At 36.8% G+C, this 19,728-nt stretch overlaps 1 protein-coding gene across 1 annotated transcript in view; it reads right to left on the bottom strand.

The window, feature by feature from the left end:
• ADAMTS20 (ADAM metallopeptidase with thrombospondin type 1 motif 20) overlaps positions 1–19,728 on the bottom strand; it is a 200,556-nt gene that overhangs the window by 30,441 nt on the left and 150,387 nt on the right. The window contains exons 30-36 of the mRNA XM_052640352.1: positions 14,334–14,507; positions 14,088–14,258; positions 6,250–6,450; positions 3,379–3,508; positions 3,073–3,167; positions 2,891–2,985; positions 2,226–2,359 (exon numbers count right to left, since the gene is read on the bottom strand). Coding sequence (XP_052496312.1) covers positions 2,226–2,359; positions 2,891–2,985; positions 3,073–3,167; positions 3,379–3,508; positions 6,250–6,450; positions 14,088–14,258; positions 14,334–14,507 — 1,000 coding nt within the window. The remainder of the gene's footprint in view (positions 1–2,225; positions 2,360–2,890; positions 2,986–3,072; positions 3,168–3,378; positions 3,509–6,249; positions 6,451–14,087; positions 14,259–14,333; positions 14,508–19,728) is intronic.

The raw sequence follows: 19,728 nt of genomic DNA, 5'->3' as shown, positions 1-19,728 counted from the left end.
GACATAAGAAACTCGGGTTGGATCCCTGGGTCGAGAGGATCCCGTAAAGGAGGAAATGGTAACCCACTCCAGTATTCTTGCATGGAAAATTCCATAGACAGAGGAGTCTATAGTCTATGGGGTCACAAAGAGTCAGACACAACTGAAGCATCATGCCCACACACACACAGCCTTTAGTTCCAGGATCAGTTTCTTCCCATTTCTTTGAGGCCAGTACTCAAAATTGTGGCAGCTTATGTCACAGCTATAGTCCGATGATCATCATGTAGTTATCTTCTTCAGCCTGGTGGGAGTTTCAGTATCTATAAGACAGCTCAAAGGATATGGCTCAGAATATTATCTATAGCCCTTGCGGAAGAACTAAATAAAGATCCTTGACTTTGCTTAATGACTATTGGTCTCCTTTGACTGTTTTCCTTCGTTTCTACATTTTCTCACTTCTCTGATTAAACTTACTCTTTGGCTAAAGTTTCTCTACAGACAGAAGGCAGGCTGAGAACATGAAGGGCAAGAACCGTAGGATCCTGCACCATTTCAGTGGTAGTTTGCAGAAATTCCATTCTTGTTGTTCTTAGTTTCTCAGTGAGAGAGGAAACAAGATCATCAGCAATAAGGGACTAGAGTGGAGGTATTAGAAATTTTAGAAGCTTGAAGCTGGAGAAGAAGCTGTGAGTTAGACATTGAAAGGAGTGGAGGAGGAATGGAGTAGGGTCCATGCAAGCTCAGGAGTCAGCATTTAAAGTAAATCAGTCAGGAGGCCTGTGTACTATTTGCCACACACACATCTCATGCTGCAGATGCAGAGCAGGTGAAAGGTTTAACTTAATCAAGACTGGAGTTTTGGCACACAAGTTTGAGGAAGGACAATGAAAGCAAGTGGAAAGTGTATACATTTAATATTGTATCTTCAGAGCCCAGCCCAATGCCTGGAAAAATGGCAGGTTTGTTAAATAAATGAATGAAAAATAAAAAGTTAATGAACAGCAAATAAGTTCCTAATTGTCCATTATTTACTCAGCAATGCTGACACAGCATATATGATTAAATAATAACTTTATTTATAGAGCACTTACTACCTACAGGGAATTTACTAAGTATGTTGCAAGTATTCTCTCTTAATTCTATCCAAAAACAAAACATAAATAAATAAAAGAAGGAAAGAAGACATAAAAAGAAAGAAAAAGCTTGAGAGGCATCTTACTTTAGAAATGAGGGGATTTAGGCTTAGAGAGAGATGCCCAAGGTCATAGACTAGTAACCAGATGAAGATGGCTTACACTCAGGAGTCTAGCTTGTTTATGATCATATCCAAAGCAGTATAATCCTTCCCCACTACAGTAACGGTGGGTGTTTAGCAAATGGTAGCCACTATCACTGACAATAATAGTTCACCATCATATGACTGCAAGTTAGAGATTATGTATTCATGCATTCACTGTCTCAACACTTTTTTGTTTCTTTTTATGATTTAGGCACTATGCTAGGCTTTGGTGATTTAATTTTTATTTAGAGTTTCTGCTTCTGAAATGAACTTATTTGCCTTTCATGTCACTATGTAATATCCAGGAGGGTAGACTGTCTGATATGTTAGCGTTCATGAACATACTTAAACTATACTGTCCTGTAAATTGATTCCTAGAAAGGCAGCAGGTCCATAATCTGGGATTGTGGGTGGGAGGGACTTTATCTCTGCAATGCCAGTTACTAACTCCAAGAAGTGGGGCAAGTCACTTAATTCTGTAAGTGCATCTTAATTTTATCACTTGCAACAGTATGATGAAATACTGCCTTATCTAGTATAAGGTTGTAAAAAAAAATCAAAGGAGACAAAGTATAAGAAAATATTAGACAAACTGTCACCTGAAACTAATGTTAATTACTACTTTAAACCTTTGCAGAAAGCTTATACAACTACATTTAAAATATTGATTTCCTTATTTTTAATGTAATTTGGAATTTTAGGGTAGAGGGTTATATCTCAGAAGGGCGATATCTTTATTACAACAATATCTTTAGTAACAACAGTATCATTACCACATTTTTATTAAGAACCCCCAAGGTCCATATTATTGCATTGAAGAATGTAGCTAATAACATATTTTTTTAATTTTTAAGTAATTATTGTACAATGCTAGACCCCAGATACCACATACACCAAATAGCATATTGTTAACCTTGCATTAGCAAATAAATGTTTCTCATTTTACTAGAGATTCAGTACTTACTTTTAATTTGCATGGAAGTAAGATCAATTCTTATTTTGCTAAAAACAGTGTGTCCAGCAGCCAGATAGTCATTTTTACATTCACAGTCATGCCTCCTGCTTCCATTAAAAGGACATTCATATGGATTTCGTAGTCTATAACAACATTAGAATATTTTGGTGTTAGGTACAGTTATTAGACCATAATGTAAACAGTAGCTTTGAAAGTGGGAGGGAAAAAGAAACCTCTTCAATATTTTTTGTGTCAACAAGTTAAATGTGAAAGAAGGAAAAATCACTCAAGGTTAACGTACAAAATGATCAATGGGAAATTCAAGACCAGTCTGCAGAAAAATAATTCAGCTGTAGTTCTCCTAGCTTTTGTTACTGGAATCAACTTGATTTCTGTGAAAACATACACAGGTCTTAAATTCTACCCTCCTCTGTTGTCCCATTGCTCACCCACAGCATCCTTCTTATTCAATCTTTCTGTGAGTACATGTTAATACCTAAAGTTTGATTACTGAACAGGCATGGACAACATCTGGCTTATGTCCTAATATGTTCACCTGCTCTTAAATTACTTGTCCCGCTGCGAGCTATTCAACTACCACTCCAAACTCTGGAACTTCTAATTCTCTTGATGAACCATAAATATGCACAGAGAAGGCAAAATACAGCTCATACCTAAAACCATACACTTCAGAAAAGTTGTCTTCTTCACCTTTGACCAATGATATATATTCCTTAGGGTTCTGCAAGTGCATGCCAGCACAATAGATCTAAAGGGAAAATGCAAAGATCTGGAAAAGCTTGTTTCAAAGTCAATGGTCAGTGTTAAAATCAAATAAGAACTGTTTACATAATACCTTTGTTATTCTTCCTTTAATGTTAAGGTAATAGTCACCATCCTTGGTAATGTTGTTTTTCACTTGTATTTCTTTACAGCTCGTAAATGTTTTACCTTCAAGGACAAGTGAGCACAACTTATCAATAATGAACATATTACAGACACAACATGAATTTAACTTAATTATACCAATATTGTTATACTCTGAAAAAAGAAACCTTCATTTTGTGGAGTGTATGACTACTCTAAATATTTTTTTCAAATTTTAATTAAAACTTCTTTAGAGCACTTAGATTCTAAATAGATTTTTGAAGTCTTTACTTACAGTCACTGACATAACATTTCTTTTGAGCATCTGGTTTTAAATGCTTTAAACATAAATCACTGGACAGACCATTATCGGCCGTGCATTCCACTCTTCTCTCCATCATCCCAACTCCACAAGTCACAGAGCACTGTGAATAGAGTAAAATTGGAAGATGAACTATAAGACAGATAATAAGGCCAGTAAATACACATCTCTTCCTCCCTGACTAGGTCCTTTTGGAACAAACTGATGCTCAGTAATGGCCAGGAGGCTGAAGAGTCACAATGGGATAAATCCTTAAGAGACTGAATCTATTCTTCCTCAGTTACTAACTTTTTTCCCTTCATTTTGTATAGTTATCTCAGCAGTATGTTGTAAATACTTGACAAATATGATTTAATGATGGTCAATCAAACTCCTGAGTTTTTACTCAGTGATACATGTTAAGTTTTCATAGCAATATTTACCTGCTTTTTATCAATTAAATTATACAGTGGAAGTGAGAAATAGATTTAAGGGACTAGATCTGATAGATAGAGTGCCTGATGAACTATGGACGAAGGTTCATGACACTGTACAGGAGACAGGGATCAAGACCATCCCCATGGAAAAGAAATGCAAAAAAGCAAAATGGCTGTCTGAGGAGGCCTTACAAATAGCTGTGAAAAGAAGAGAAGTGAAAAGCAAAGGAGAAAAGGAAAGATATAAGCATCTGAATGCAGAGTTCCAAAGAATAGCAAGGAGAGATAAGAAAGCCTTCCTCGGTGATCAATGCAAAGAAATAGAGGAAAACAACTGAATGGGAAAGACTAGAGATCTCTTCAAGAAAATGAGATATACCAAGGGAACATTTCATGCAAAGATGGGCTCGATAAAGGACAGAAATGGTATGGACCTAACAGAAGCAGAAGATATTAAGAGGTGACAAGAATAAACAGAAGAATTGTACAAAAAGATCTTCATGACCCAGATAATCATGAAGGTGTGATCACTCACCTAGAGCCAGACATCCTGGAATGTGAAGTCAAGTGAGACTTAGAAAGCATCACTATGAACAAAGCTAGTGGAGGTGATGGCATTCCAGTTGAGCTATTTCAAATTCTGAAAGATGATGCTGTGAAAGTGCTACACTCAATATGCCAGCAAATCTGGAAAACTCAGCAGTGGCCGCAGGACTGGAAAAGGTCCGTTTTCATTCCAATCCCAAAGAAAGGCAATGCCAAACAATGCTCAAACTACCACACAATTGTACTCATCTCACACGCTAGTAAAGTAATGTTTAAAATTCTCCAAGCCAGGCTTCAGGAATATGTGAACCATGAACTTCCAGATCTTCAAGCTGGATTTAGAAAAGGCAGAGGAACCAGAGATCAAATTGCCAACATCTGCTGGACCATGGAAAAAGCAAGAGAGTTCCAGAAAAACATCTATTTCTGCTTTATTGACTATGCCAAACACTTTGACTGTGTAGATCACAATAAACTGTGGAAAATGCTGAAAGAGACAGGCATACCAGATGACCTGACCTGCCTCTTGAGAAACCTATATGCAGGTCAGTAAGCAACAGTTAGAAGTGGACATGGAACAACAGACTGGTTCCAAATAGGAAAAGGAGTCTGTCAAGGCTGTATGTCAACCTGCTTATTTAACTTATATGCAGAGTACATCATAAGAAATGCTGGGCTGGAAGAAACACAAGCTGAAATCAAGATTGCTGGGAGAAATATCAATCACCTCAGATATGTAGATGATATCACTCTTATGGCAGAAAGTGAAGAGGAACTAAAAAGCCTCTTGATGAAAGTGAAAGAGGAGAGTGAAAAAACTGGCTTAAAGCTCAACATTCAGAAAACAAAGATCATGGCATCTGGTCCCATCACTTCATGGGAAATAGATGGGGAAACAGTGGAAATAGTGGCTGACTTTATATTTTTGGGCTCCAAAATCACTGCAGATGCTGATTGCAGCCATGAAATTAAAAGATGCTTACTCCTTGGAAGAAAAGTTATGACCAACCTAGATATAATATTAAAAAGCAGAGACATTACTTTGCCAACAAAGGTCCGTCTAGTCAAGGCTAAGGTTTTTCCAGTGGTCATGTGAGAGTTGGACTATAAAGAAAGCTGAGCACCGAAGAATTAATGCTTTTGAACTGTGGTCCTGGAGAAGACTTTTGAGAGTCCCTGGACTATTAGGAGATCCAACCAGTCCATTCTGAAGGAGATCAGTCCTGGGTGTTCATTGGAAGAATTGATGCTGAAGCTGAAACTCCAATACTTTGGCCACCTCATGTGAAGAGTTGACTCATTGGAAAAGACCCTGATGCTGGGAGGGATTGGGGGCAAGAGGAGAAGGGGATGACAGAGGATGAGATGGCTGGATGGCATCACTGACTCAATGGACATGATTCTGAATAAACTCTCAGAGTTGGTGATAGACAGAGAGGCCTGGCGTACTGCAATTCATGGGGTCACGAAGAGTTAGACACGACTGAGTGACTGAACTGAACTGAACATATTAAGTTTGCATAGCAATATTTACCTGCTTCCTGTCAATTAAATTGAAAATGGAACAGGGTGCAAATAACCTGTATTACTCATATGTTAAATTTATTTTCTTTTTCACTGAACTAAAAAATACTGCTTAAGTATCTGCTCAACATGCAAGCCACTGTGCCAGGCTCTCTGAGGAAGAGACAGAAAGATTAGTTATAAACCAAGTTATAGGAAACATAGAGACTAGATATTTGTACAAATAACTGACATAGTGATTGTTAGAAAATTGGGGTATGATACTACTCTGATATCTAGATAGATATGCAGATACCCATGTACCCCACAACTAGAAAATCTCACTCATAAGATTTTAAATTCATAATTACATACTGACCTTGCTCCATTTTCCAACTTTCCAAGTGGCCATATGCAAACAGGTCCTAAAATTGCATTTGTAAACCTGAGGGGAAGGCAGCACAGGGCATACTCGATAGTCTATAGGCCATAGTTCATGAAGTTTATGTTTCTCCGTAGATTGGACCCCAACGCAATATGTAATCCTTTGTCGATAACTAAATCCACAGTTACCTGCACACTGAAAAATACAGTGTTACAAGGGGTGAAGAAGATGCCCTTAAACTTAAGGGTTCACAGCTTAGGGTTTCCCCACACAATCCTATTTATTAGCTTCATTTACAGATGGGTAAACAAAGGTTCAGAGACACTAGGCAACTTTCCCAGTAAATGGAAAGGATCCAGATTCAAGACTGACTGTCTATTTGTAGTGCTATGTTTTTTGCTCGTTTGGGTTCTTTTTTCCTTTGTTTATTTTTCTTGTTGATATTTAAGAATAGCTTAACTGAATGAAAAGTTATCTCCTGATAAGCACAGATTTGGAAAAATGAAACATCAATGGTTCTTAACTGAAATAAAGGACATTTATTAGTCTTAACATACTTGTAACTCTATATAAGTTTAGCATACATCTATCTTCATACACACAATGTGATGTATATTACCATTGACTAGAATAGGTAAGTGATTTAGATATAAATGAAAGATCCAGAGCAAAAATGGGCAAATAGATTTCTGACTCCCGAAGAAAGGAATAACAAGGAACAGAGTTACCTTCTAACCTAAAACAACAGAAACCCCTGGATAAAATATATAAAACAATAGCTCTTAAGACACTGGATATTAGGCAATAAAGGATAGTGATCCCTGGGAGATGGAAACAAAGTGACCCTGTAATTCCTCCAGCTTACTGCACTGAGAGAGTGCCCAGGTTTTGAAAAACGGAAAGGGACCCCAATGGGACAGCAGAGTTCAGACTAGTGTAAACGTGTGAGGCCAACTGAGGCCAAGGTTGGACTGATCAAAAACTCATGAATCACTGTATCTGGCACTCACACAGGACCAGAGACAGTGTCAGTTCCCTTCATTCAGACTGTAAAACCTTATATACATGCAGCAATAGGTACCGTATTCAAAAGGGTCTTGTGGCAGAGTAGAGGGGAATAGCTAAGCCTAGACTAAACAATGTGCTGTGCAAGCATGCTAAGTCACTTCAGTCATGTCTGACTCTGTGATCCCATGGACTTCACCCGCCAGGTTCCTCTGTCCATGGGATTCTCCAGGCAAGAATACTGGAGTGGTTTGCCATGCCCTCCTCCAGGGGATCTTCCTGACCCAGGGATCAAACCTAGGTCTCCTGCATTGCAGGCAGATTCTATACCATCTGAGCCACCAGGGGAGGCCTAAACAATGCTTTGGGATTTTTTTTTTATGTAAGACCAGAGTCACAACACACCTGTCTCACATAAAAAAACTGTAAGAGCTAGATAAGAAAAGTGCAAACTGCTTACAAACAAAATAACTACACTCTGGAACAAAGTTCAAAATATACATACAGATATAGGAATAAAAACTATCCAGTAGCCAACAATAAAAATCAATTTTCACAATAAAAAATAACTAGCATGCAAAGTGAAGTCGCTCAGTCATGTCTGACTCTTTGCGACCCCATAGACTGTAGCTTACCAGGCTCCTCTGTCCATGGGATTTTCCAGGCAATAGTCCTGGAGTGGATTGCCATTTCCTTCTCCAGGGAAAGAGACAGGAAAATATAAACTATGATGAGAAAAATCCATCTATCAAAGAAGACCCTGAGGGGTGAGTGACATCAGTGAAAACAGCAGAGCAACGATGTCTGAAAATGTTCTCTTCTATAAACGTAGTGAGAAAACTGGCAACACTTGTGAAAATCAACTTTTTCCGAGCTCTGTAAACTAACCAAAGGCTTGCAGCAATCCTGGAAGCATTTATTAAAGAAATGAAGCTAAATCTTGGAAGAAGAGTTTTGTATGTTTTAGATGCCGTATTTCCATTCCCCCTCTTCAGCCCTATCGTGGCCTTGAAAATCAATACCTATGCAAACATAGTGAGGAGCAAAAGCCTGGAAGCCACCAGAAGAACTGAACTGTCTAAGCCTCATTTCCAGAAAACTATCATTATTTGAACTCTTTGCTTTTCTGAAAGACCTCCCTTGCAAGTCTCTCTTTATTTGACTTTACTCGGCACTTGCCCAGTGCTAAAAGCCTTCTCCTTGGGGGCATTTTTGGACACAATTAAAGGCTATGTTTAACTTTGCAACTTCCACAGAAGGTGGGTAAGCAGGCAATCAATGGGCAACCCAAAAAAGCTTAAAAGGAAAAGTTTGGAAATGTCCACAGAGCTTTAAAGGCTCCAACAGAGTCATAAACAACTAGGAGGCCATGGACATCCACAAGTTTATCCAGGGCTGTTGCAAACTTAGGAAATAACTGAGAAGTGCCTACACTCTCACTCCTGACTGATGTCAAGGTTCTGCATAAGCAGGAAGTAAAGTTAAGGAACAGCTGTCTGTTGAAGGTGGTCACACATTACACAGAGCCCCTTGGCAAAGACTGGAGATTATTGGTTCCAAATAACTCAGAAAATAATTATCCAGTCATAAGTTTAAAACTTAACTAATCACATAGAGACTTTAATGACCACATGTGACAAAGAAAACAGACTTTACAGCTAGTTCAGAAAAGTCACAAACAACAACAACTAGCAGTAAACAAACTATGGGGAGATGGGAGAACATGTACAGAAATCCATGTAGACCCATAAACAAGTAAATAGGTTGAATTAATAATCAAAAAATTTCACACGATCAAAAATCCAGGACTAGAGGCTTCATTGGTGAATTGCCCCAAATGTTTAGAGAAGAATTAGCACCAACCCTTCCAAAACACTTCCGAAACACAGAATAGAAAAGAATGCTTCTTAATGAGACCAGTATTTCCCTCATGCCAAAACTAGATGAAGATATATCAAGGAAAAAATACTACAGACCAATATCTCTTATGAATATAGATGCAAAACGCTCAACAAAACACAAACAAAACAATCCCAGAAGCAGATAAAAAGGATTGTACATCAAGACAAAGTGAGACTTATCCCAGGAATGTAAGATTGTTTCAATATATGAAAATCAATCAGTAGACTGCATCATAGGAAGAGACTCATATACAAAGACCATGTAAGTATCTCAATAGATGCAGAAAAAGCATTTAACAAAATCTAACACATTTTTATGATATAAACACTAAGCAAACTAGGTATATAAGGACATGATAACAGAATCTATAAAAAAATTCATAGCTAACATATTTAATTATGAAAATTGAAAGAAAATTTTCCGAGGAAGGTGTCTATTTTTACCACTTCTACTTAACAGATTTGGAGTTTCTAGCCAGGGAAACTAGGCAAGAAAACGAAGTAAAAAGCATCCATATTTAAAGGAAGAAGTAAAACTACCTGAATTTGCAAATGATATACTTCTGCATATAGAAAAGCAATCTGTACAAAAAAAAAAAAGAACTGGCCTCCATAAATGTGTTTTAACATACAAAAATTAATTATATTTCTGCACATTATAAATAGATAAGCAGAAAATGAAAAGAGTACAATTCCATTTTCAGAAGCATAAAAAATTAATAAAATTCTTAGGAACAAAATTAATCACAGAAGTGTAAGGTCTGCACAATGAAAATTATAAAATTTAAAACATCTTTGAAAAAAATTAATAAGTCCTAAATAAATGGAAAGGTCATATTCGTGGATTAGAAGACACAATTAAGACGGCAATATTCCTCAACTTGATCATGATTCAATGATGCTGAAGTGTACATATAATGTGACAAGCTGATCCTGAAATTTACATAGGAATGTAAGGGACACAGCATAAGCAAATAATCTTGAAAAAGAAAAGCAAAATTTGTTCCCTCCAGTTCCTGATTTCAAAACTTACTATAAAACTACCTCACTATAAAATCATGATTATGTGGAACCAATATAAGGATAGACACATAAGTCAGGTAACTGAATTGAGAGTTCAGAAATAACTCTTCAATAACAGATAATTCAATGCAGAAAGAATAATTTTTCCAAAAACTGTGTTGAAATATCTGGATAGCCACATGCAAAAGGATAAAGTTGGATCCCACTTTACATCATATACAAAAATATAATACAAAGTGGATCACAGACCTAAACGTAACAGCTAAAGTTATAAAATTCTTAGAAGAAAATATAAGCTTTGTAACCTTATTTTCTTAGATAAGATACCTAAAGTATAAGTAAACAAAAATAAATATGACTTCATCAAATTAAATACATTTGTATGTAAAAAGATACTAAGAAAATGAAAACACAGGATGAAAATTTACAACTGACATCACAGAAATACAAGTATCATAAAAGATTACTGCAAACAATTATATACCAACTAATTAGACAACCTAGAAGACATGGATGGATAAATGGATAAATTTCTAGAAATGTACAGTCTCCCAAAACTGAACCAGGAAAAAACAAAATATATGAACAGACTGATTACCAGTAATGCAATTATATCAGTAGTAAAGCAACTCTTAATAAACAACAGTCCAGGACCAGACTGCTTCACAGGTAAATCCTACCAAACATTTAGAGAAAAGTTAACATCTATCTATTCAAAATATCCCCCAAAATTGATGAAGGAACACTTTCCAATTCATTCTACAAGGCCAGCATTACCTTGATACCAAAACTTACAAAAACTAGACAAATAATCACACACACACACACACATACACATACATACACACAAATACAGATCAATATCACTGATGAACACAGATGTAAAAATCCTCAACAAAATATTAGCAAACCAAATTCAAGTGGAGTTTAGTCCAGGGATACAAGGCTGTTTCAATATCCACTAGTCAACATTCATGATACACCACATTAAGAAAATGAAGGATAAAAATCATATTATTATCTTAATAGTACAGGCAACATACCTAAATATATTAATAATAAAAATTATGTATGATAAACCCATAACTAACATCACACTTAATGATGAAAAGTTGAAAACTTTTCCTCTAAGAACAGGAACAAGTCAAGAATCCCCACTCATCACTTTTATTCAACATAGTTTTAGAAGTTATAACCATAGCGGTCAGATTAAAAAAAAAGACAAAATGCATTCAAACTGGAAAGGAAGAAGCAAAATTTTCACCATTTGCAGAGGACAAGATATTATATATAGAAAACTCTGAAGACGCCACCAAAAGAGCTATTAGAACTAATAAATAAATTCAGCAAAGTTGTGGAATACAAAATAAATGTACAGAAATCTATTGCATTTCTATACATTAATAATGGACTGTCATAAAGAGAAAAACAATTTTAGTTCCATTTATGCTGCTAAGTAGCTTCAGTCGTGTCCAACTCTGTGCGACTCCATAGACAGCAGCCCACTAGGCTCCCCCGTCCCTGGGATTCTTGCCATTTCCTTCTCCAATGCTTGAAAGTGAAAAGTGAAAGTGAAGTCGCTCGTTGTGTCTGACTCTCCGCGACCCCATGGACTGCAGCTTACCAAGCTCGTCCGTCGGGTGATTTTCCAGGCAAGAGTACTGGAGTAGGGTGTCATTGCCTTTTTTGACACATATGCTACTTCTGCCCATTTCCCTTGTTTTCTACAGAACCGGTCTAGTTGTAAAACAGTATTATACTTAAGAGACCCGCCAATTGGCTACCAACACCATCCTCCAGTGGATACCGTGGCCATGCAGTATCACATAGGAAGACCAGGTGTGCCTTCTTTAAGCCCTGGGGATCAAATCTATCCCAGTTTTTCAGGATACAGTTCAAAGGAGTGAGGCTGGAATTGTTAGCTCCCGTCTTGTCCTTAAGAATCTCGGACAAGCCCCCAAGATGAAGGTTGTTGCTGAACCACACAAAGATGCCAGAATTCTTGGCCCCCAGAGGAGAAGAATTTAATCCGGGGCCAGAGACGAGGCTTGATCACTCAGAGTTTTTGTGTAATAAAGTTCTATTAAAGTATAAAGGAAATAGAGAAAACTTCTGACATAGGCATCAGAAGGGGGCAGAAAGAGTACCCATTCCATTTATAGCCTCCTTTAAAAGAATAAAATATCTAGGACTACATTTAACCAGTGAAGTGAAAGACCTATACTTTGCAAACTATAAAACATTGGTGAAATAAGCAGAATAAGACACATATAAACAGAAAGATATAACATGTGCATTTGGACTGGAAGAACTAATATGTTAAAGTGCCCATACTACACAAAGCCATCTACAGATGTAATACAATCCCTATCAAAATATCAGTGGAATTTTTCACAGAAGTAGAACAAAGAATCCTAAAATTTGAATTGAATCATTAAATGCCTGGAATAGCTATAGCAATTTTGAGGAAAAAAAAAAGTTGGAGGTACCAAACTCTGCTTTCAAACTATATTATAAAGCTATAGTAATCAAAACTCTATGATACTGACATAAAAAAAACAGACACATACATGAACGGTACAGAACAGAAAGCCCCCAGATAAATCTATGCTTATGTGATCAATCAAACAACAAAAAAGCTAAGGATATACAATGGAGAATAGACAGTCTTATCAATAAATGGCATTGGGGAAACTGGACAGCTACATGCAAAAGAATGAAACTGGACAACTTTCTTACAACTTATACACAAATAAACTTAAAATGACTAGAGATTTAAATATAGTACCTGAAACCATAAAACTACCAGAAGAAAACATAAGTAATATATTCTTTCACACCAGGCTTAGCAGTGTTTTTTCTTTTTTTTGTATCCATCTCCTTAAGCAAGGGTAACAAAAGCAAAAGCAAACAAATGGGTCCTCAGCACATTAAAAATCTTTTACATAGCTAAGGAAACTATCAAAAACATGAAAAGGCACCCTACTGAATGGGACAATATATTTGCAAAAGTGTACCTGATAAGAAAATAAATAAGCTTACACAACTCAGTATCATAAAAATAAATAAATAAAAGCAAACAGTCCAGCTAAAACATGGGCAGAGACTCTGAATAGACACTTTTCCAAGGAAGACATACAGATGGCCAACAGACACATGAAAAAATGTTCAGCATTTTTAATCATCAAGGAAATTCAAATCAAAACCATGATATCACCTCATACTTGTCAGAATGGCTATAATCAAAAAGATTTTAAAAAAACAAGTGTTGGCAAGGATGTGGAAAAAAGGTAACCCCCATGCACTTCTGGTGGAGATATAAATTGGTACATTCACTGTGGAAAATATTATCGAGTTTCCTCAAAAAATTGTAAGTAGAATTACCATATGATTCAGCAATTCCAATTCTGGATATTTTTCTGAAAAAATGAAAACACTAACTCAAAAATATATATGCACCCCAATATTCATAGCACCATTAATTACAACATCCAAGATATGATAGCAATCTAAGTTTCCATAAATAAATAAATAAAGTATATACTTCATATATACACCTTAAACTTGTACAGTGCTGTGGGTCAGTTATACCTAAATAAAACTGGAAGAAAAAAATTTTTTTAAGCAGCCAGCTATGCAGGTCCAGATGCCAAACTGTTCCTGGTAGTTGGTTTCACAGTTATCACCACTTGACACTTCAGAAATGCACCAGAATTTAACATGCATGTCACTATTCCTGTATTTGCACCATCTAATCTCCCAGTGCTTTTATTCCTTAGGTTAATATACACACTATTACCTGCTCCCATGTTCAAATTCAGACCCAGTTTCAACTGTATCAAATTTGAGACTCAATTTTACTTTCTAAGAGTGAAAGTCCTCAACTTCCTTTCTTTGCCTTACCTGGGACGAGTCTCCTGTTACCACGATATACTTGCAGGGAGAGTTTCTGCACTTTTTCACCGCGAGGGGTCTGGTCGCGAGGTCACAGAAACTCTCACTCACTTGAATGTTTTGTGCATCCATGCACTTCACTTGCCGATATGTCTCTCTTTTCTTACACGATACTGAGCACTAGAAACACAATGATGAAATGAAGAACACTCTCTCACTGAACGGCTGTGTGAAAGTTTACTTGACAATACTCACATCCAACCACTCTCCTGCCGCCCAGTGGTACTGTATGCAGTCCCGATGCCAACACTCTCTCTGAAAATAAGGCCGCGTGGATGGATCACACTTTTCTTCCGCCACCCGACCAACTCCTCTGAGTCTGCAGTACACATCCCTCTGCTGAACTCCGGAGCCGCAGGTCACAGAGCACTGTGAAGCCCAAACGATTTGAATAATCAACTGCTGCTGCTGCTGCTGCTGCTAAGTCGCTTCAGTGTCCGACTTTGTGCGACCCCATAGACGGCAGCCCACCAGGCTCCCCGTCCCTGGGATTTTCCAGGCAAGAACACTGGAGCGGGTTGCCATTTCCTTCTCCAATTCATGAAAGTGAAAAGTGAAAGTGAAGTTGCTCAGTCGTGCCTGACTCTTAGCGACCGCATGGACTGCAGCCTACCACGCTCCTCCGTCCATGGGATTTTCCAGGCAAGAGTACTGGAGTAGGGTGCCATTGCCTTCTTCATAATCAACTAACAAATATAAAATTATGTAAAAATCACAAAATAGAGTCATGACCTATTTTCTTGTTTCTTTTAACATAGCCTGATATTATATCACGAATAAGAAAATACATGCAGGATGTATTTTTAACATCGTCTGGTCTGGAACAGCTATTCAAATACACAAATAGATGTTCTTTATTTTGCAATATTTATTCAAGTCATATAGAAACTATGACCTGATACTCCATCCGAATTGGTAATTCTCTTCTGACTTAAACATGCTTAATATCTACAAAATTTGCCACAACATTCAATCAAACTATTCTACTATTACATTGCTTTTGAAGATTATTTAAATCCTTACACTGTATGCATAATTTCCCTCAAAGCAACAATAATTTCCAAGTTTGGGTTCTATTCATCTTTATACCTACAGTAGGTACTGTAGCATGGGTGTCCTAATATTTGTTGACTCATGACTATATTTCAATAGAGAGGTGTTTGAGGAAACTGCGTCAACTTACAGTTTACCTAGGCAACCTTGCCTTAACCTCTCCAGGTCTCATTTGCCTTATCTGCAAAAAGAAGATTTTGCATTGTTTGTAAAATTTCATAAACTCGTTCCACACATTTATTCCTGACAGTAGATATTCAAAGGTAGTACCAAGACTGAGGTCCTGAGACTCAAAGATGTTAAGTCTTTGCCTGAGCTGCTGACTGGAGTCACTGGTGAGGCAGATTTAAGCTCACTCCTTTCCAGACTCTCCTCGTGCTGCCTCCAGGGAACGGAGAAGGACTTGGCAGCCTCTCAGGGCTTTTTCAGCTCCACAAGGCCAAGCCGTAAAACAACAGAGCCTGACCACAACCAAGAGCTGTGATGCCAACAGTAATAAAGTATGGACACTGTCTAAGGGTATTTATTTAATTTGTGAGCTTGGTTTTTATACTCTTTGTTATTCCAGAAGGGATTGGAGGTCATATTGAGTGTTATGTGGGGCCTTATCATTGTTCCCAACTGTGATAGTGTAAGGATAAAAATTCAGGTTTTTCATTAAGGTCTTTATTTATACAAGATTCCCAGAGTCACTGATCTCTCTTTCCTAACAGTAAATATTTATCTGCAGAATATAGTTTCATCATGAACTTAAAAAAACTTTTAAAGCCCCAAATGCTAAAAAACTTAGTTCACTTGATAGATTCAAATTTCTCTAACAGATTCTTATAGCAGTTTTACTCTAGAGGCCCCTTTAAATTTAGTTTTTTGTGTTGTGTCTGTAAATAGCAACCACGGACTCAAAAGAGAATTTTTATATTATTTTTTAACTTACAAAGAATATTCTGCATATCTACATAGCTTACTTATACATGCATGCTAAGTCACTTTAATTGTGTCTGAGTCTTCATGATCCCATGGACAATAGCCCACCAGACTCATCTGTCCCTGGGATTCTCCAGGCCCTCCTCCAGGGGAACTTCCCGACCCAGGGATCGAACTCTTATGTGTTTCTTATGTCTCCTGCCTTGACAGGCTGGTTCTTTACCACTGGCACCACCTGGGAAGCCTGTAAGTTACTTATACTAACCCTCAATTAATGCTTTTGCAGTTGAATTTTGCCAACTTGTTGAATGTTAAAAAAAAAAAAAAAGACATGGCTCCTTTGTATGCAGATAATAATCACATATTATTTTGTGTATTTTGTCCAGGGTACAAAATTAAGCAGGCAAAGATGTTGGGATGTGGTTTTGCTTATTTGAACCTCTGGTGAAAATGTTTAGCCTATAAAATAAGACTCCTGCAAACATTTTCCAGCAATAATTACAGAAATACAAACTATATTTAGAAAACTTTCTACCTCTAAACCTGAAAAAAAAAATTCCTGAAAAAGAAATTCACAAAAGACAGCTTAATAAAAACTTTTGTCAGACAAATATAATATTCTGTTATTCAAGAATCCAAGTTGCCGATTGATCCTGACTGACCATAGCACAGGTTTAGAAGACTCCACTGAGGCCACGAGTAACTACTATTGTGGAGCTCATCCTCAAAGGAAACAAACCAACAAACAAAAAAATGAAAAAACTGGACTATTGGACTACTGCTTGCTTTTCTTTTCTTTTCTTTTTTTAAGAGAGAAGAATATAAAAGAGTAAACTGATATATTTCAGATTTGAACAGAGAAGAGAATCCATTGCTTAAATGAAATATTTCTTAGCTTAGCATCATCAATAACCCTGACTGCCAAGTCCAACAAAAACTTTTCATGTCTTTTCTTAGTTAACCTCACCGACACATTAAGCACCACTAACCATGTTCTGTTGAGCCATTCTGGCTTCAATCCTCTCTGGTTCCAGGTACTTTTCTCTTGGAGTCCTTAATTGACTCCATTTTCTTTGTTTAGCCTTTAAATGTTAGTGTTTCCCAAGATTTATAACTTGCTTCTCTTTATACCTTCTGAAGTCTCTCTGAGCAATTTTTTCTATATACCAATAATTTCTAAATCTGTTCTCTCCAGTTGGAATAGCAACCCACTCCATAATTCGTGCCTGGAGAATTCAATTGACAGAGGAGCCTGGAGGGCTACAGTCCACGGGAATGCAAAGAGTTGGACACAGCTGAACAACTAACTCTACTTTTTACACTTTTTTATATATTGACAAGATTTTCATATGTTTTCTACGTAGATTTGTCAAAGGCACCTCAAATCCAACATTTCCAAAGGAGAATTTATGGCCTTTTCCCATCAGCTCCTCTTCCAGTTGTAAATGGTGTGAAGATATGATAACTCACTCATAAGTCCAGCAATGTATTACTATTAGAATGACCTCCCAAGGTACACCCCTAACTCCAAAATAGGCACCCTTATTCAACAGCTTTATAGAGCCACACATTTATAAGCATGTTAAATGTAGTCTTTATTTAAAAATCCAAGTAACTCATATGAAGGCAATTTGAGGCCATTATTACATGTATGACACAAATAATTGATTTAAGGCACTAACTCACCACCACTGTATAATTTAATTCAGATAGGAAAAGTCTGCCAAATTTCTTATTTTATGCATAAATACACTACAACTGTCCATCCAACACAAGCCTGGACAGTGGAAGTATAGAAGATAAATTTTAGCCAATCCACAGGTACAATAGCCACATTAGCTACTACAGAACAGAGATGAAGAAATGTTAAACATGCTTTGCCAAAATGGGTTCATTAATGCTAATTCACTCTGTCATTTAATAAACAATCATTTAAAATGTAATAGTAAGCTCCTTCCCTGATGCATTATTTATAATTTCTTTTTAATGGAATAAGATTTTGATTTTATTATAATCAGTTATTTGTAACTATATTTTATTTCAAGTGAATCAGTACTGGAGCAGCAGTAGAGGATTTTGAGTTAAAAAAGACTCCAGAAATATCTAATTCTAATTTCTCTTCAACACTGAAATCTATTTCACAGCAGTAGTGAATGAATGAACATCAAATCCATCCAGACTTCCATAGCTTCATACATTCACTATATCCTAAAAGCATTCTGGTTTTGGTTTGGCTGACTCTAAAGTTAGCAAATTCTCTCCTATATTGACCTGAAATATTCTTCCTTAATCTTTTACCCACTGTTTAGAATCTGTCCTCCCTACCAACATAGAACAAATACATACTGACTTCCATGTGAGAAAGTATAAAGATGTGAGGCCTGGAACTGTGGCAGCTATTTTACGACCTTTAGCAGTTGATCAACAGTACTACAGAAATGACAATCCAGCACCCTTGCCATTGTAGAACTCCTGAATCTAACTTAAATCTAGTGACTTTCTGATTTTATTATGTAAAGAATAAATGTCTTTGAGTTCAAGCCATAATAATCAGGGCTTTTCCTGCTTGCAACAGAATACAATGAAACTTATACAGAATAGTTACAATTCAATTGTGCTTCTCTGGGGATTTGCAAATTTGCCAAGCCTTTTCTTTTAGGGTGGGTCTCAGAATAGGTACTATTCCAAAAATCTGAGCAGAATTTATTACTGCAAAGATATGAACACTTCATCTATTACTGTAATCTAATATGTTGCTAGTGATTTAATACATGATCAATAGAACCTTCAATTATTTACCTATGATGTGTGACAACCATGTATACCTTAAATTGATGCTACAGACTTTTTTTATATATAAATAAGCCTGTAATGAACTCAACACAACATAGAAATTACATTTCTCTTGAATACATTATGTGTAGCCCAGTGACATTCTGCAATTGTTGACTTTAGGTGCTTTGTAAGAGGAGCAAAAGATGTTGCTAAGAAAATATAAAGGCAAGCTAATGTAAAATGATAAAAATAATTATGGCAGCAATTACAGTAGGGAAAACTCAGACCAGTATTCAAATGCTCACCCCTCTCCCTATCACTTCCTGCCAGTGACCTGCACAAGCTACTTAAACCATTTAAGCCTTGTTTCCTCATATACATAATGAATAATCCCTACAACTGTGAGGAATACAGAAGTCTCTCACACAGTGTTAGGAGGTCACTGACCCTTGCTGCTTCCTTCCTAGTCCCATTTTTTCACTTTTGTTACAGAGATACAATTATCCCTGCCTTGAAAAATTTCTCCACACACGTCTCAAACCAAAGAGTATTAGTCATCTCAGCCCACTCAAAGACAGACTGTCTTAAGTATCAAGAAAGATGATAAAGGAAGAGATTTCACAGGCAGCATACAAATGCAAAAACAGAATTGCTGGCACTAGCTAGAAAAGATTGAGAAGCATATTCACCCATTCCCAGAGCAAAGAGACATCCTCCTTCACCTTGGGTTCCAAGCTGTCTTGCCAGAAGAAACACTCGACCTGGGTATAGAGATAAGGGCCCCATGGGAGCTTAAGGTTCACTATCTTTGTAGATTATAAAAGATATATATGTATAC

Source organism: Budorcas taxicolor, chromosome 5 (genome assembly GCF_023091745.1).
Source record: "Budorcas taxicolor isolate Tak-1 chromosome 5, Takin1.1, whole genome shotgun sequence".
Taxonomy (NCBI): Eukaryota; Metazoa; Chordata; class Mammalia; order Artiodactyla; family Bovidae; genus Budorcas; species Budorcas taxicolor.
Note: the sequence above shows the minus strand (reverse complement) of the source record. Positions and strands in the feature narration are given on the sequence as shown.